At 41.3% G+C, this 19,510-nt stretch overlaps 1 protein-coding gene across 1 annotated transcript; it reads right to left on the reverse strand.

Moving 5' to 3' along the window:
- Positions 1–349: 349 nt before the first annotated feature.
- aspscr1 (ASPSCR1 tether for SLC2A4, UBX domain containing) lies at positions 350–18,331 on the reverse strand. The gene is made up of 17 exons (XM_061088215.1): positions 18,234–18,331; positions 17,974–18,029; positions 17,149–17,263; positions 14,261–14,361; positions 13,461–13,518; positions 13,296–13,369; positions 12,610–13,168; positions 11,931–11,990; positions 11,581–11,720; positions 10,678–10,759; positions 10,525–10,591; positions 10,125–10,187; positions 9,409–9,461; positions 5,252–5,303; positions 5,048–5,117; positions 4,326–4,513; positions 350–658 (listed from the first exon to the last, which is right to left on the reverse strand). The coding sequence occupies exons 1-17, from the start codon at positions 18,321–18,323 to the stop codon at positions 648–650; spliced, it is 1,839 nt and encodes a 612-aa protein (XP_060944198.1). The 5' UTR covers positions 18,324–18,331; the 3' UTR covers positions 350–647.
- Between the last annotated feature and the right edge of the window lie 1,179 nt (positions 18,332–19,510).

Consider the following 19,510-nt stretch of genomic DNA (forward strand, 5'->3'; position numbering starts at 1 on the left):
CAATAATAAAACAAAAATATCTCAGATATAGATACTGTCATCTTGCTCCATCTTTTGAACAACAATTTCAACCAATGAATATTTCAATTTGTGGGAAACCTGCTTTAAAGTTTCAGTGTGTAGAGCTTAGTGACATCTAGTGGTGAAGTTGCATCTTGCAGCTGAATTCCCCTCACCTCACCTTCCACACCTGAGAGAGAACCTGTTGCATTCAGGATTATTTTGTATTTAACTTCTGCCAATAGATCCCTTTCACCTATATTTTATACACTGGACTTTTAAAGTTAATATTTTCTTTGTCAAGAATAAATGTGACTTTAAACTTCAAGCTAAGACAACGTGAGGCACATTTTAATTCAACAATCTTTATTCACTTTCTAATGTTTTCAGCTGCTGAATAACCGCAGCCTCTTCAGCACGCTCAACCGGAATGAAACAGCATTAAACTTCATGATCATTTCTCTGTATCACTCAGACACTCAGTTCATTACTTTGACTTTATGAAAAATATTAAGCGCAGGCGTCAGGATTAAGTCCACTGTTGTCACAATGTTGAGCCTTTGTCATGATCTCAGCAAAGGTGGAAGTGCTTCTTCTCAGCCTGCGAAGCGGAGCTCGTCAGACGTATGTAGTCGGTCCTCACAGTCTCACTTCTTACCTGTGCAGGAAAAACAAACAAAAATGAATAAACATTACAGGTGGTTTTTTCTATGTAGAGTTTGCATGCGTCTGCGTGTCTCCTCCAGCTTCCTCCCTCAAAACATCGTCCTAACATTAGGGTTAGGACGATTGGAGACTCTACATTAACCGTACGTGTGAATGTGAGTGAGACTGGTTGTCTTGTACGTTGACCCTGTGATACACTGGCGACCTGTCCAGGGTGTCCCTGCTTCTCGCCATATGTAAAAAAGATAACCGCTATAGATAATGGAGGGATAGAGGAATCATACCAGGACTTGACTTCTTTGTAGATTAGCTAGAAACCAGACTCCATGGACAATGGCCACATATTCTGCTAAATTGTTTGCATCCAGCCAATGTCTTTTTATTCAATAAACTCCTCTGTACAATGGAGTATCAGGGTAATTCGGGAACATTTTAAATCTGAGATTAAGAGAATAATGCTGTGATTTTATAAGAAAAAAGTCCTATTACAAAAATACACTTGTTATTTAAAGAAAACAATATTTTCTTAGGAAATAAGCAGCAAGGAAAACCTGCGCTTGCCAGGAATCAACTCCTGGATCAAAAATCTTGAACCGATCTCATTGTTTGTTTAGAAACTATGAAACCCCTTCGAATACCAACAATAACCACACCACCAAACATTTCCTCCTCCATATAAGACACATTTCCACTAGTTCACTCTGCAGCTCAGTGACGGAGCGGCTCCATCACTGACCGCCAGCGGCGTTCACACACGCGCACACAGTCACACACGCGAACACACAGCCACGCACACGCCGACAAACATTTTCACTCTTCCTGTTACAGTTCCTGGTTGATCACTATCTAACCATCATCTATTCTGTTTAGCTGTGGAGCGACCGAGGGTGCCCACTCGTCAGCTCCGCATCTGGCTTACGCACACACACACACTTACCAGCAGCCAGGGAAGCAGCGCATTCAGCTCGCCGTCAGCGTAAAGCTGGATGGGACAACCCGGACACAACTTCCTGTCCGGTTAAGTAGCTTCCGGTTGGTTTTTGTCTTAAGATAATTAGCAAGAGTTGTACTGTTTATGTTGATACCGTTTTGTTTAGAAAAGTCATGTGATTTGTTTAAAGATGTTTTATTTTGGTGAAATGTAAAGAGGTCATTGTAAACTCGTAATGTTTGTTTCAAGCACTAGCTTTAAGAGAAATGTGTTGGAAATTGGTAATTAAGCCGGTGGGAGGGGCTACAGGTTTAAAAGGGCAGCTCAAAGCCCTTGAGTGTGAGTTACAGAGAAGGTAACATCAGAGCTCAGGAGAGCATGGGATCAAGACTTTTTCCTGTCGATTCGATTTGATTTAAAAGTATTTTCTTGTTTTTGAGTAATTCTTGTAAGTGTCCACAAGAGCATCTTGGAGCCGGTTGAAATAAATTTGAAACAACACTATGTTTGACTACGCCTGTGTTTTCACACTCTTTTGAGGAGTTTTTAAGAGAGACCCCGCCACAAGCTCTTTCTCCAGAATAGAGACAATTTATTGCACAATCTGTTCCAAGTCCTGATATTTATGATGATGTGGAGCTGAGGAGCCAACAGATAAACTTAAGAGTAACTTCAGAAGTTAATGCAGGCGACAGACTGATTCCACATCTAACATGACAGGAAGCCTATAATTATGACTTAATTCTTGCAATCTTTGATTAGTTTCATTTTATGTGGCCCTAACACTCTTTTGTCATACTTTATGTGTATAATACAAAAGAAACAGCTATTTTCAACAGGAACGTTTATACTTCTTGTATGCAATGTATGGTACAGGAAAATCCTGTATATACTCTGCGTGCTGCTTCATAATCCGTACTGAATTTGAAACACCGACACTGGATATCCATTAAAAATCATTTTGAAAACAAGCACTGTATCATACAGAGACGGCTGCTTTTAAAAAAAAAACAAAACACTGCAACACGAGATGTGTAATAAATCATGTCATCACAGCACACACACAATAGCCATCATCATAATGCAGGAAGGAGCAGAACGTTCTATTCGGGAAGATAAGGAGCGTTTTTTGGTTTTGCCAGACGGTCAGCAGATGGTCCTAGAACAGGAGTGTATCAGCTCAAAGCTCAAATCCTCCAGTGCACGTCATTTAACACAGGTTACACTGCAGGACAACTTCAGGGAAGGACAAACAGTCTCAGATAGTGTGTGGAATTCTGTTGAGTGCGGGCGTGTGTGTGTGTGTGTCATCCGCAGGGTTCCACACATGAAGTCCGTCATTCCAGATTCAAACCCCCCCCCCTCAGCCTTTTCCTTTTAACTTTCCTCATGAAAGAAAAAGTAACCACAACTTTCTTGAGAGGCGCACACACACACACACACGTGCACACACAGACACAGAGACACACACGGCAAATTGAGCAATATTATAAACAAAACCATCAATAGTGGCGACTACAAGAAACGCTCCAATAGAACAGCACAGCAGCACCGTGCCTGAACAGACCACAGGGGCTCGTGCTGTGTGATGTGGCCGGAGCAGTGAGATCTCTCCCTGGGCTCCGAGTGTGTGTAGTGGTGTCCTGAGCCGCAGGGGATGGCCATCTGAACTAATCGGTTCATCCAAACACGCATCCTTATCTTCTGAGTCACGAAGAATTCTGCTTTCAAGAGGCCTTTTCTCATGAACCGTGGTTTTGGGGTTTGCGTGTGTGTGGTTTTTTTTTTTTTAACCATGACAAGAATCGCGTGGTTTAAAGGCCTTCTGTTCTTTCTCAACAGAATAGATCCGTGAGGAGGAAAGGGATGATAGATTTGTTTCTGTGTTGTGTGTCTACAAGTGTTTTTAAGAGCTAATGAGTTTTGTGTGGTTCAAATGAGGTCTGGTGTGTTTACTTCTTTGCTATGTTTGATATATTCGGGCTGGTGGGAAAGCTGTCAATCACACAGGGGTTCAGACTTAACAGCAGGAAGGAGAACGCCTGAAAAGGTGGGTCCTCCGGTCTGGTGTAGTTTGTTTGAGGTTGAAAAGGAAAGCAGAGCAAACACTTGAACTATTTGACCCCTGAACCTTGTCCACATGTCCTCGTTATATTTGTATTCTTCATCTTCCCTGTCCATCACCTATTACAAAACATCATCAACATGAACTCGCTCATTTAAAATTTCCTAGAAATGTTCCTGCTGTATTCTCACATGGGCATTTTCCAAATATTTTACATGGGGACGGTTTCAATCAAACCATTTTATCTCATTAAATGTGATTAGTTTTTTAAATTGTGAATCTCTCAATAAAGCAACTTTTACTGAGAGCAGAGTGTGTGTTGCATTATGGGTTGTTTGTCGGCCAACTCTTCTTATATTTTTTGTGTAATGTAGTCAGGTATAAAAGTGTTACTGATGTCTAGTATGAAGGTTCGTGTGAGACGTTTTTCTGCTACAGAGGAAATAAACGATTGACATGCAAAAAACATCTCTCGCTTTCACTACAGAAATTGACCATGCACCATATGAAACATGGCGTGGGGAGACGTGAATTGACTTGGTGATGGTCTGACACTCATATGACTTCCTGTTTACACCTCGCACTTTGGAGAAAGAAACAGTGTGAAAACGAGCTGGCAAAGAACCACATGTCAACATTTAACATCACGTGTCCTGTCCTCACCTGGAAGCTTGAGCCACTTGGGCACTTTCCCCCGGTCAGATTTGGTTGTTTTAGCCGCCTGGGGGGGTGCGGATGGGTCTTGCTCATCCTGTGCCGACCCACTGGTGTCTGACATCTGCTCAGGGGAAGGCAGCGGCTCCTCTGAGTCCACAGAGCTGCAGGAGGGGGTCGAGGACTGGATCATGCAGCTGAGGTAGAAAAAGGGATAAAGAAAAAGGTGGACATTTTTAAAGTGTCACAAGGAAAAGTAGTTTTGAGAATTCCAGGATATTTTTCAGTTTTCTTTAAGTATTTAAAGCAGCATTATCTTTTGGAAGAGGAGCTGAGCCAGAAACTGAATAACAAAGTGAGATAAAGATCTAAGAGCGAGGAGGAGTGATGACCTTGTTAAAGAAGCAAGAGAACGACAGGTGGGGGGGTCACTTTAGGGAAATGGGCTCTATCTTTAGAAGGAGTGGAAAACTGTGTGTGTGTGTGTGTGTGTGTGTGTGTGTGTGTGTGTGTGTGTGTGTGTGTGTGTGTGTGTGTGTGTAGGAAATGAGGGTGCATAGGGACACCTGCTGTTTAGGCAGAACCTCAAAGGCATTCCAATGATGACAGCTTTGTGACAGGAAAATAGGCCGGTTGCCGCAGGCTACAAGTGCATATATAAATATATATTTATATATTTTTAAAAATATAAATATACACACATGGCCAGGCGCTCGTTTAGAAATGCATACCTCGCAATGGTCTCATTTGCTTGCAAGGCTGAGACAGAGGATTGAAGGAGTTCCCTCTTTATGTAAAAATCTGTGGAGGAAACAAACAGGCACAAAAACAACGTTAGCTATTGTTCTATTATATTACATTCCTCTGTAATACTCCAGTATCTAATTCAAATCAGCATGTGACAGAAAAGAAGAGAAGAGACCCCCATTAATGACCTGTCTTATCGTCGGAGCCGAAGTAAACCACCGCACCAGGAAACAAGTCGGCCTGCAGACAGACAGAGAGAGAGAGAGAGAGACAGAGGGGAGGAGGAGAAATGAACAGAAGCCTTCAAAAATGTTTGGCATACAAGTCAATTTATGCAAAACACAGAAAAATCTGAACAAAAGTGGCTCCTGCTGCACACAAACCAAGTGCCGCCGCCACATCCAAGACAAAGTCAAGTTGATTTCTGGGGATGATTCATTGCTCGGGGATAAAAAGCAGAGACTGTGGTTCTTTGAAGCAAAACCACAAAATGAGCGCCAATCAAATGGTTTGTGAAAACACTTTCACCCCTCAAGCACAACACTCCTCTGCAGTGATAGTCTTAATGGTTATAATGGACCAGTCGCAGGCTGATATTATCAACCGTACAATTATGAGGTAGAACCACAGACAGACAGGCAGGCAAGAGGGGCACATGTCTGATTTAAACAGAGAGCAGACAAACAAGAGTGGTTCAAAGACCAACTTCTCCTGCTCATGCACACATTCAGAGTATCAGGTCAGCAGGAGCACAATGTTGAGTGAATGTTGTGGTTAATACAAACACTACGTTTCAGCTGGTGGTCTCCATGTGGCCAGAGACAAAGCTCAAATTCATTGCATTTAGCATTCTTTAAATTGTTTTTTTTTTAAATGTCTTCATGATGTAAAACAACCTTAGAACAAATAGGCCTCATGATGATGTTTACTATAAATTACATTTAAATATAGCAATTTAAATTCTATATATTTTGTGGAATATGTATTATATGTGTATTTATAGCTTGTGGTTACACTGTAATATGTCAAGGCTTAATTCAAGTTCTATCAGAAGAGTTTGATAACAACATCTTAGCATGTGGGCAGCTGTGGCTCAGGATGTAGAGCACTAACCAAGAGGTCCTGTTGCAGGACACTGTAACACAAATTGCCCCTGACGGCTGTGCCAGCAGTGTGTGAGTGATGTGTGATAGAGAAAGTGCTGCACTGTATATATACTGTATAAATGGCAAAAGCGTCATGTTAAGTGCTTTGAGTGGTCATCAAAACAAGAAAATCTCTGTATAAAACACAAACCGTTTAGCATTTGTAAACATTGCCATTTTTTGTACTGATGTTTGTTACCTAATCAATACAATGATGGTTCTCACAGACACTCTGGACATTGATTTGTCACTTTAACAAAACAGTCACCTGCCCCCGAGTCCCTGTGCATTAAACTGTGTATTAAACTTCACCCATGTATCTTTTTTTTTGTTTGATTGATGACCTCATGTTAGCAGTTTGATGTTCGCCGGGTGCTCTTTCAGACCTTTATGATAAAACACTTTTTAACAGCTTTTCAACAGATGTCAAACATGAGCTGTTGAGTTAGTTTCTGCTTGAGAAAACACCAGCGGACAAAATACTTTATAACCCTCTTGGATGTGGTGCATCATGATATACTCTCACATGGTTCTATAATAATGTATTCAATGTTCTGGTAATTTATCAATTAAAAAGCCAGATGTCTGCTTGTAGCTGAATGTCAAATGATTTGCTCTCTTACACTATCACATATGAAGCCTTCATGTGTTCATTAGAGACGACATTTACAAGATTCCTGTCTCTAAATCAGTTGGCTTGAAACATTAAAGTGGCCCTGAGCCTGCGTTTGGAACCATCTCCTGGATCTAATGTTAGCTTAGTGACCTAATACATGGGAGCTGCTGGTGACGGTGAGCTACAGCATCATTTGTCTTGTCGGCCGACAACATCAGAAGTCGTTGGGACTGTAAAGCCGGTGAAACATTTTCCACGAATCTTATCCCCACGCTGTTTCTAACCGGCAGTGTAAAAAGAGAAGGTATGACCGTGGCTGGGATTAGGTGGGTTTACCCTCCGCCACAACCTGGCATGCAGGCACGCACGCTGTCCTTTCTGTCTTTGTCCCCCCTTACCCTCACTAACTGGGTGCTAAATTGGGACGTGCTGGCCTAATTGCTATTATCACAGTCCTGTGAGCAGGAAACAATGCGTTACAGTGAAACTACGGACATTCCTGATAACTCTGGCAGCCACGCTTCCAGTCGGGATACGACAGGACAGCAGGACAAGATCTGTGTGTGAGTGTGTGTCTGTGTGAGAGAGGGGGAGAGAGAAAGAGAGCATGATATATAAGAGAGGAATGAAGAAAGAAAAATAAAATGAGGCAGAGCAAATCCTTATGGAGGACAGAGGGAGACACGGATGAGGGAGGGGACGCCTGGTATCAAAGGGCTTCTGGGTTGGGAAACATTCCTTTCTTGACATGATAGAAAGTGATTAGAGTGTGTGTATGTGCGTGTGTATGTGAGAGACAGACATAGTACATAAGCATGTGTTTTTATGTAAAAAAAAAAAAAAAAAGATTCTTTGAGTGTGTCAGAGATTGATGTATTGACGAGGAAATGGAGCCAGACGAAAGTGTGTGTGCACGACATGACACCAAGTGGAATAAAGATTTTGTTTTCATGCAATTTAGTGCTTTTAAGTCCCTAATGGCCAGAGACATGGTGGGGACGACGGGAGGGGTGGAGGGGGGCTGGGGCACAAGAGAGGGATAGTAGGGGTGGTGTGGTTGGGGTACAGGAGAGGGGCGTGTAGTGAAAAACAGACACGGAGGGTTCAGAAAGGGACAAAAACATGAAAAACAAAGCGACAGATGACTAACATCACAGCATCAGATTGGATTCAGAAATGGTGGCTCGAGAAGGACACACACACTAACCATATTTCAAAGTGAGCTTTTCACGATCATTATCTTTTTTCCCTCTGAGGAGCTGAATTTTACTTCGACACGATACATCACTTCAAACGACTCGCTCTACCTCCCCCTCATTCCTCCACTTGTGTGCTTCAGGTTCCACGATATAAAAAGGTGGGACTCGAGCTCTTTTTAAGCATCAGTCAATGTTACTATTAATTATGGCATTTAAGCAAAGATCAAATGCAAGTTGACAGTCCATGAATAGGTTATTAAGGTCATGTTAAATTGATGCATCTTTGTCCCCTTATCTCAATTTGATGTGATGTTGCAAATTAAGCTGCCGTGAGGCCGAAAAAGTGAGTGTGTGTGTGTGTGTGTGTGTGTGTGCCAGAGAACAACTTTTTATGTTTTTTAATTTGTATCTCTTCGCTCTCGATTCTAACTGTGCAGATCGCTCTGAACTAGAAAGCAACAAAACATCAAGGCTGCCCATTGCTCTGGGTGTATGTGTGTGTGTGTGCGTGCGTGTCAAGATCAAAGCGGGGCCTGTATTAACCCCATGTGCCAGCCTGGGAAAAATCAAGCCCAGCTGGGGTCAAGGACAGTGGAGAGAGGGGGGAACAAGTGTGAGAGTGTGTAGGAGCGAGAGAAGAGGGGGAGAATGGGAATGTGCTGGGGCTTTGAAGAGGAGAGAGCGACCAGCAGATACATTTTACAGTCAGTCTGTGCATGTGTGTGTGTGTGGATGCATTGGCTTCTTTTACTGTATTCATCAGGTCTAAAAACCAGTAGCCTACTATGTTTGTGGGGTCCAATACCCTTTAGGAGACCAAGTTAGAAAACAAAACAAAACTGTGAGTCAAATAGTTGTCTTTTGGAGTTTGATGCTACATCCACATTACTCTGTTTTAATCTGAAAAAGCATCAACTCTGCTACAGATACGCCTGGGGTCTCCAAAGTATTTGAGCCATTAAGACAGCTGCTCCCTGATTTAGATGGAAAACTCCAGGGCAGCACTTTAGTCTGTACGTTCAGAAACTAAGACGATTGAAAACAATGAAGTAGTCACTCACAACAACTTGCATTAGCCTCGGCTACCATTGTAGAACACAACATGGATAATCAGTTAGAAGCCTTGCAGACCCTGTTGTCTTTGCTAACAGCTGTTGTTCGGTTAAATTCTGAATTTTACAATTATTCAAGCAATCTGGGACAATTCCAATGTCCATCGGGACACACATGCCTTCCTGTTTGCATGCACATGCCTAGCGCATGTGAGTGGTCATGCGGATGGGAGCTAAAACTGAAATGCTGCAAAAATGCTTTTGTGGAAAGAGATCATTTTATGTGCTAAAGTGATGTCTTCATACTCAAAACTTCAATGTGAGGACTCTTACCTGGTAAAGTGAAGCTGAAGGGTCGTCCAGAATGGTTTTTGGGGGTGTGATGACTGAAACAAAGTTTTAAAGCAAAAACAGGGTTAATTACAGACTGGGAACATTCTTACTAATGAACACGTATCCTAGAACCAATGGAAATGTATATTTGTCATAGTTATTAGAAAATGGACAGAAATTATTGATGTAGACATGTATTATGCCAAACTGCAGGGTTTCCCAAAACAATATGATCAGTTGTCATTTAATATAAATGCTGAGGAACATTGAACAGATTGAACTTCTTTTTTTTAGGAAACGATGACTAAAAGCAACCCAGAGAGGAACCCATTAAACTCTGGGGCAGATCCGGATCAGGAGGCTGATCCAGGAATTTTTCTATTATTTTGTTCAACAAAAGGCATTTTTCAACATATTCAATTATTTCTTCATTATTCATTGATAGTGTGGATAATTAATTTGCTTGTTTAAAACCTGTCTGATTATCCGACTGCTACTTGCTGCAACAGAGCAATTATTCTGATGGGTGCAATGTTATCACAACTGAAGAAAAGTGGTCAAAGCTATAAGTACAAGACCTGAGTTAATAAACCCGGATTATCCTGTAAATAGACAAAGTGTTAATAGAGAGAAATATAATTCAATGACACGCTCAAACCTATGCAACATGGTTGATGCTGGTGCTTAATGATGTTGTGAAATGAAATGAAACTTACACAGGTAGAAACTAAGCTGAGGATTTTCCAGATGACTCTTCACAAAGCTCCTCACGGTACCAACTGGAAAGAAAACACATGGGACATGCATCATTATGCATCAACAAACAAACTGTGTCGAGAAAAATATATTTTTCTGATGGAAATTCCCATCAATTTGTTGTTGTGCTGCTTGTCTTGTTGCTGTTGGGGCTGAGATGGATCTAATCCCTGGAATTACAGACCTGTCTCATTCTTTCTGTCTCTCTGTCACTCTGGTGTGGCTACACTCATACATGTGGTGGGGAGGCCGCAAGTAGCTTGAACATTGCAGCCATACCTGTGGCTAGCCAGCTGAAATGAACACTCTCCACATGGCATACACAAACATACACAGACACACAAAAGGAAATGCACACACCTGTCTCCAGGGGCCTGAAGAAGCCTTGTAGGACATGTCTGTCTGGAAACTGGACCCTCAGGACCACCTGGAGGCACATGAGTGTTCATTGTGAAATCGGTGCATTTCACACAAGCAAAAGACATTGTGGTTATTTGTTTGTCTCTTTCTCACTTTGGGATATCTGTACATCTTCTCGTTCATCTGGTTTTCTCTTTGAGATTTAGTCATCAGTGGAGCCTCCTCCAATACCTTCCTACAGAAAGAGACGGACCGGGTTACAATGAAATGAGCTGTGAGACACAAATGCAGGTTTTAATATCAGTAATATAAAAGATGAACAGAGAGGAGAAAGAGAAAATATTTCTTCTTCTGCCTTGACTCGTGTGTGGCCGGATATGTGTGTGTGCGCGTTGGCGGTAGAAATGAATTGCTGTGGTCGGCTTAATTCCCCCCTTGGTAATTGTAGTCACTGAAACAGTAGTAGCATCGGCATGATGCAGCCAGCTAAGTCAATATAGATGGAGATTAAAGGATGTACACGTTGGGGTCTCGACCTGACGGTGTTTGGTTGATGGCTGGAAGGTAAACGTCTACACACAACAGGCTTATCAATTGCTCCCTGTATGACATATTTAGACTCTTTTGTAGTGTGCGTGGTGTCTTATAAATGAGAACATGCTTGAAAACACCCACACACAATGTTTCAGCAGCTGTGGTCTACAGCAATCACGTCCAGAGTAAACTGGCCTGCATCTGTTTTGAAGAAGCTCTCATAAATAAATAAAAACTTCAAACTCACAATAAATAAAAACTTCAAAACACACACAGCCATGCCCGACACTCTCCCTGCCTATGGCCTCTCATCATCATCGCTATGGTATTCTGCAATTAAAGATTATACATGGACCAAACACCGCACGACCAAACGCCAAACTGACTAATTATCTGTTACAAACAGAGCAGGATCATGTTTTATCTTGATGTGTTTCTGCAGCAACAAATTATTTATACTGACTATCACACACAGCCCTCTGACCTTTTATCAACAACCTCCATTCAAATCCTCCTCCTCACCTCTCGCTCTTCAGCTGGGCGAAGCGCTTCCGCACGTCATCCACTGTTATTTCAAAGAACTCGTCTGGCAGATCCCTATGGTCCGCAGACTTACGGGACATGGAGTCCAGGTGGTAGATGAGAGGCTCCCTCTCCACTGGCTGCAGAGGGAAAGTGATAGAATGAAAGGATGGAGACTGAAAAAAGACGACACTGACGGTTTCATGTAAAGCACCCTGAAATGTCCCGGTTATTTCTGTAATTATAATAAGTTACAAATATCAATCTATGTCCATTCAAGGTGGAAATCCATTAAAACGAGAAGTAGATAAGGAGGATAAAGAGCAGAAACTTCTGACACAAATGTTTACCTCCAGGAACTCCTCCCCATGATCCATGTCCTCATCTGGCTGGTTGGCAGTGCCATGACCCTATGAAAGGAACAGAAAAGCCTAGAAGTTTTACCCAGTAACATGTGCGGAGACCTTTTTGTCTTCTCTGTTCAAAGGTCAAATATGAACTTTTAATCCGCAAAAAGTAATCTAGATAAATCTGTCAATGGGAAAAAGAAAATTAAACTTTTTTAAAGTTATATTGATTCAAGCTGAGCTTTATTTGCATGGAACAACTCTATCCCCTCATTTCCTGTCTATTTCTACACTGTCCACTATTAAACAGAAAAAAAGTATCTTTCGATATCTCAGATATAAGCGATGACACTTCAGAAATTTAATAACTAGACGATTTTTCCTTTAAACTCAGTTTTAGATACGATTTATTTTGTTGTTTTGCTATGAAGCTGTCATGCTGTTAGAGTATAACACCCTCAAATTATATGATTATATTTGCATTGTTCTAACTGGTTTTGGAATCGACCTCATTACTTTAATAAGGAGCTTTGTGCCGAGTTTCACTTAAAAGATAACTTTGATAATTTGGGAAAACAACGTGTTAAAACGCCATCATTGGCTCAGAAAACAGAAATAAATCATCCTAAAACAAGATCGTCAGATTTTCTTGATTTGCTCTACTTGTAATGAGAAGTCTCACCTTGGTGCCCGAACCGTGGCTGGATTTGGCTTTCTTGGCTTTGGGTGACTCCACTACCACAGCGGACAAAGAGGGTGATCGTCCGACTGCTCCTCCCGCTGGACCCCCGAGGCGCTGACCCCCTCCAGAGAAGGGGATGAATGGGGCTAGGGGAGCGGAGGACGAGGAAAGGGATGCATGAGAGCTTAGTCCTGATGGCCCTGCTTCCTCGCCATCGTGTTCTGAGACCCTTCTCTCTACAGGGGGGACTTTTGGCCGAACTGCATCCTTGGGGTTCAGAACCTCTTTCTGTTTTACAGGAACTTCCTGTTGAACAGGAAGTGAGCTTGCGACAGAGGCAGGAGTTGGCACAGGCCGGATATCCATTGGGCTATCAGGCCTTGAATTTTGAACTTGCTGGTCTGCTGTTGACGTCGCTGGATGTGATGAAGCAGGATCGAATTGTGATGATGTGCTATGGGTGGTTTCCTTGGCAACAGGGGTGGTTGGAATAGCAGCTGTTTTAATGGCTTCTCTGTCATCTTCCTCTTTAGGAGATTTGTCCTTTTTGAGTAAAAACCTTAAAAAGAAAAACATCAGTCGGTTTACATGATAAGAACCCACTTCAAACTTGACTTAGTTTTTTCAATAAATCATTATTAAAAGCACACAAAAAACATGTAAAAGATTTAAAACAAGCAGGTTACCGGACAATGGCACTTCCTCCTGTGAGACCCAGTGACTTCAGAGTGGTCTTCTTTAGTGCTTCTTCCCCACTCACCTAAAACATGTACACACACACACAAACGGTTGTCTTACCATAAAACCCATGTTCCATGTCTTGAAAAGAAAGTTAAAGGAACATTCCATACCTCATCTCTCATGTAAACACAAACAGGAGTGGATCCTGGCTCCGACAGCCCTGAAACACTGGAATAGGTTGGTGACAGGAAGAGAAAGAGATATCAAAATTAATGGTGATTGATTTTTATGTGCTTAAGCTGTGAGTAAACAAAACCCAGGAGTGACTCTCTTGTTGAGGGAAATCAATCTCTGTGATTTTACAACAAAACCTCATGTGTAGCAGTGGCATGCTGTTTGCATGTGTAAACCATGTGTGCACAATCTCGTGTAGAAACTAACTGAACCATAAACGTTTTACTATTGTTTCTGAAACATCTAAGCTTACCCCTCTGCTTCACAACATTCCCAGAGCTTACGCTGGTGTGGAGCTAAAATTAATTTCATGGAAGTGTAACTTCCTTGGAAAAGGATTAGGATACGGAGTGATGTCATTTAATAGAGATGAGATGAGGGCTGGACAGCAATTGAGCACCTGGGACCTCACAGCTGGAACTACTGAGTAACAGCTGCATGTGTGTGTGTTTAAATGAGCAGTGGTGATGTGTGGGAAAGAGCAAACTTCAGAAGAGGAGTGGTGAGAAGAAAGGATGGTATCTAACACGGCGTTGTCTCTGAACTCATTCCTGCACAATGACCACCTTCACCGGGCCGAGTGGAAAGTCAAGGAAACTCGCAAAGACACACACACACACACACACACACACACACACACACACACACACACACACACACACACACACACACACACACACACACACACCTTGGTCCTCATAAAGACAGAAACTTTGCACATGCACATGACACACACCTAATGGAAGGGAAATGTGTGAGCAGCTCCCACAGACTTTGTCCACAAGAGAAGGAACCCTGGAGTCGAGAGCCGTCCTCCATCTGAAGAGCAATCCGCACCTGAGGGATATGAAACCACAACTGTATTTTATATGTGAAAGACAAAAATAGACTTTACAGATGGACACACAGGTCAAAGTGATCTCTTGAGCAGCGGCTCTAACTATAACTACATCCAGTGTGTAGGAACTGTAATGGTGTGATAAAGATGTGACACATGTGTCCTGAATAGATCTGATCCAGAATCATATAAACGTTTAAGAATCCAAGGCCACAAGGATTTTCTGATTTTTTATCCTTCACCAAAGAGGATATGCTTTGAACCTAGTCTGTGGGTTAGTTTCTCACCAGGATTACTAAAAAAACGACTACATGGATTTCTACGTTGTTCGAAGGACGGGACATGTTCTAAGGAAGAGCCCAATTCATTTTGGCGCACGGCAATTCAAAGGGGCAGATGTAGAAAAAAAAATGTAATCACTTCTATGACATAAGTTTGAGCTTTTTTTCTGACATTTTCACTGATTTTCAGAAATGATTTATGAATCTTGAGACAAAACAGGCACGTTTAGGGAACTGACATATGATGCAATTTTATTTGAGGGGACTCTTGAGCCTCAGTAGAGGTATTGGCTCTGCTGAGTGCCATAGAGATTCCATTTACCAAGAGACCATGGAAAAATATTCACTGGAAATAACTTATAAAAAAGTAAATAAGAAGAAAAAAGCTAAACACACATTTCAAACATATGTCCAGCTGAATAGAACTCAATAGAAATGTGGATTAAAAAACTGCTCCTTAAACCTTTCTTATTGTAGGATTGTGTGAAGGAAGTTTCCTTAAATACAGAAAAGGAAATGCACTATATTATGCATCAAATCCCTATTTCAAAGCTCTTGGCTCAACAATCTCAGTCAATTATGCAGGAGAACAATTCTTTGCAAATCAAACTTGATTAAGCTGCACATCTGGACCTGTCTCCGTCTGACGAAGAGCAACCCCAGACATCAGACATTTTTGGTGTTGTTCTTTCTTTGTCTGAGTCACTCAACAAGTTGTTTGTGTTTACTCAGCAATCATGTAGTCCAGCACAGAAAACCTGCTGCATGTCGGCACACCGGGAGAGATGAAATGAGCGCCATGGCTGTCAACGGCCAAACATGAAACACTCTCGTACACCGGCTTGGCTGACGTTAACACTCTGTGTGTGAGGATGTGTACGGTGCAAGGGTGAGAAGTCTGAGTGCATCGTATCTGTGAGGTATCAATGCTCAACCATCCATTAAATGAATAAGAACAAGAGATCAAACCCAGCCGGGATTTTACAGCTCAGATTATGATGCCATGATGTCATAGGAAACTACAGCTCACTACAACAAAGTGTTTTTGGATGCGAATCAGAGACAGAGAGCACAGATGGAGAATTCATACATTTTCAGGTACTGACCAAAATATTGGAACAATATTGATATTGAAATTGCAGGATACATATCATCTGGGATGTTTTTTCTAAGAGATAATTATGGGTATTATGTGCGTTATTGAAGAAAAGGAATTTCCTTTCTTTCCACAGTAGGCACACGGTTTGACTGGTGATCTACACACTGTGGCGTTCACAGCAACAAGATCTTAACACATCACTACAGTGCTCTTAACTACAGATGAAACAGTTTGAGGTTTCATAGTGAAATTCTCTGTTGTAAACTGTAATGTTTCAAAGAGAAATTATCATCAAAACTGTGTTTAGTTACTAAATAAAAATAAAAAATACTGCTCAACATCCGCCAAATTCTGTGCATCCAGTAATGTGGGCTTATTAGCATTAACTGAAAACATGGTGGAAGGCATTTACACCACTCCAGATGTCTTTCAGCCGTCGGACTAGGTCTGAAGTGTGATCATATTTTGCTTTTACAAGAGTCCTGAAAAAAACCCGATTGAAGATGGTCACCTTGTCTGCAGAACATGCAGAAAGATCCTTTCAAAACACTTTGAATGTAAAAGAGGTAACTATCCTAGTCAGTCTGTCTAACATGCTCATCCCATCTTGTAACTACACTTCACATATTTGTGCTGCTGTGATTAACCTGTGACTTTACTCACCCATTACACATTATCCTCATAAAAAATTCCAACAGTGGATTTTTAAAGTTTTTCAGCAAGAGAAACATTGTAGTGTGTGTGCATGTGTGTGTCTGCCTGTGTGTCTGCCTGTGTGTGTGTGTGTGTGTGTGAGAAAGAGAATAAAAATATAAATAATAGCAATCATAATTCAACAACACCACTTTTGCAGCATTTTCTGCACAGTCTAATAATAGTGATATAATATTGATAGCCATGATATTGTTTGGTCACTATGATCATGTTATACCATTTTTATTCTATTCACCACCATCATCAAAATACCAAATAAGTGAGTAAGTCTTCAGGAAAAATGCTGTTCATCCCTCCAGCAGCATCCAGAGACTTGGAGTGTTTTTCTTTTGTTTGCTGGTCCATGCTGACTCAGTCAACTCATCCAGTATTTCAAACATATTTGACAGTTCTACATCAATATATGACACCTAACAAATGGACTATGTATGGATCCATCTCAATGCGAGACATGTGCTAATGAGGAAACTTACAGTTTCATGTTTTACTAAATCAGACCTGGGAACCAGACCTCTGTGCTCTGACTAGCAGAGACTGTTACACATTGTACTTCAATAATTCAGTTACTACTATCATATGTAATTATTATGTGGTAAGACACAACAATTTGACACTTCTATCATACTCTCTGTCCAGATTCATCACTCTTTCACTCACTCACTCTCACTCTCACACGTATTATTGGAACTAACCTGGCTCTCGGCTGCAGGTTGTTTCCTTGTAGTTGTAACCATTTCCAATTTAGCATTATTGGGCAGGTTGGCAAACCTCAACGGCAGCGTCAGGTCGATGAGAGTCCTCTGAAACCTGTAGGATGACAACAGAGGTGAAATGTGTGAGCATCACTATAAAATACCTTTTTTATTTTTATTCTTTTTGATAATCAGAATATCCAAAATATCTCTCATCTAATGCTGCTGAAAGCTTAAAAAGAAAAAGAAAAGAAAAGGATCCAGACACTGAGAGCAAGTTAGGTCAGTGCATTAAAAATAAGAAACACATTTTGCATTATCCAACATAACATCTCACACGAGATACTAAACCTGATTCAGTTCACATGTGGTTTAATATTTTAATAATGTATCTATCACTGCCTTAGAGATATTTAGAGATATATTGTTTTACAGTCATGGGCATGAAGTAAAATAACAGAGTCTATTGACAAGGAATAAATCACATTTGTTACCTAATATATAATATATCAGCTGCCAATGAACATAGAAAACAATGGTATTACCTATAATAAAGTAGTCTGAATGTTTGGCCTGATCATGCTCTACACTACAAACACTACGAATGAGGTCATTTGGTCACAAGAAACATTTGATTTTCACAGAGACATATATTTACTGTCACCAGGGACATAAGAGTTACGTGTTTGTTAACGTCATGACTGTGACAGCAGCTCTGGACGTATATAAACCATACAGCTTTAAGAGGCAACCAGTCCATTACACACTGGAGACTGGAGGCTAGCCCTCTGACAGCTACACGAACCCAGTGTCAGCCTCACTCACTTCAAACCGTGATCGTCCGGGTTGAATCCATGTTTCCTGCACACGTCCTCCAGCACCTGAGGGTGACACAGAGCAACGTACATGACACAACGCAGCTACATGCTGTGGTTTCATCAGAAACTGATCTGTCACTGGCTAGCTGCTGCTAGCCGAACATGCTAGCTCAGAGGAGACCAGTTCGCCCGCAGGAACACTAAAGGACAGACTTTAACCACGTTGTAATGCCAGACTACGTGAAACGTGCAGTAAACTGGAGTTACCTTCAGTAACGGGGTGTTTGGAGGCACTTTAAATGTTTCTCGTCTCCCATTTGGAGTGAGGATCGTCACAGCTGTACCGCCGGCTGCCATTGTGTGTCGTGACGTCACAGTGTTTGTTTGAAAAAACTTTATTGACCCTACGCCGTCACAATGCTTTAAAGGAGCAGTTCGCCAGGGAGTAAGATGAGGCTTTGATTTCCCATGCGATCAATAATAATAATCATCATCGTCATCATCTATATTTGTAGGTCACTTTTCTTGGTTACAAAGTTACTTCACAAGAAAATAAAAACATTTAAACAACAATACAATTAAAAATTAAAAATGATGACTAACAACCCAAGGAACAAAAACTATTTATTTATTTAATTTAATTTTTAAAAGAATTTTGGAGACTTTGTTCAATGAAAAAAAATGTCAACGTTCACTTAACAAATTTATGATGAAAAGTTTCACATATACTGTATATATATATATAAATGATTCTCTCTCTCTCTCTCTCTCTCTCTCTCTCTCTCTCTCTCTCTCTCTCTCTCTCTCTCTCTCTAGTATATATATATATATATATATGGCTAAACAAGCCTTTCCACTTCACGCACAGTGACCCACACGATAGAGCCTGTCTGTAAACTGGCCAACAACATCTCCAATCTGTTCCCCATATGGAGGACTTCATACATGATGTGCCATATGCAGCTCGACAGGCAACCTTTAAAGAAATGTACAGAATCATGGCTGTTTTCCCTCAGAAAGATTCCAATCAGATCAAAGCTGGAATCAGAGCGGACAGACAACAGGACACATGGTGCCAACAGATGGAGAGGTGTGAGGCCTGAGCTTCAGAGCGCCTGCAGCTGACCGATCGACCACCTCACATACAGTCCACCTTGGAGTGAGAGAGAGAGATGTGAATACAGCTCTCAGTTCTGGGGAGAAATAGCCGCCGTCTGAATAAACAAACAAACAAACAAACAATCTGTTTCCTTCCTTACTCAGCGGGATAGGAACTTCAACAATTTGCCTGTATGAAATTCAAGCACATGAAGGCATCTGTGCTGGGAGTTTATAATGTTCCTACACGTTTTCACAAAAACAGAATTCACAGACCAATGAATGGCAAACAGATATGCATATTAAATAGAGGGTTTTTACTTACTTGTAAAAACCCATAAGAGTCTGGAAACAAACTTTTAATGGCAGCATGTTGCTGAATGTCAGACTTAAAGTGGATGCTGAAAGTGGTTATGATCTTTTATTGCCTCAATCAGAACCATTCG

Source organism: Limanda limanda, chromosome 2 (assembly GCF_963576545.1).
Source record: "Limanda limanda chromosome 2, fLimLim1.1, whole genome shotgun sequence".
Classification (NCBI taxonomy): Eukaryota; Metazoa; Chordata; class Actinopteri; order Pleuronectiformes; family Pleuronectidae; genus Limanda; species Limanda limanda.

What these genes read in the sequence shown, in the direction of transcription:
- aspscr1 (XM_061088215.1), bottom strand. Translation starts at nt 18,323, where the DNA reads ATGGCAGCCGGCGGTACAGCTGTGACGATCCTCACTCCAAATGGGAGA. An exon ending in GGAGGAAGTGCCATTGTCCG is followed by an intron (nt 13,169 to 13,295) that starts GTAACCTGCTTG and finishes TTTCTTTTTAAG; the next exon opens with GTTTTTACTCAAAAAGGACA. An exon ending in ATGGGGAGGAGTTCCTGGAG is followed by an intron (nt 11,721 to 11,930) that starts GTAAACATTTGT and finishes TTCCCTCTGCAG; the next exon opens with CCAGTGGAGAGGGAGCCTCT.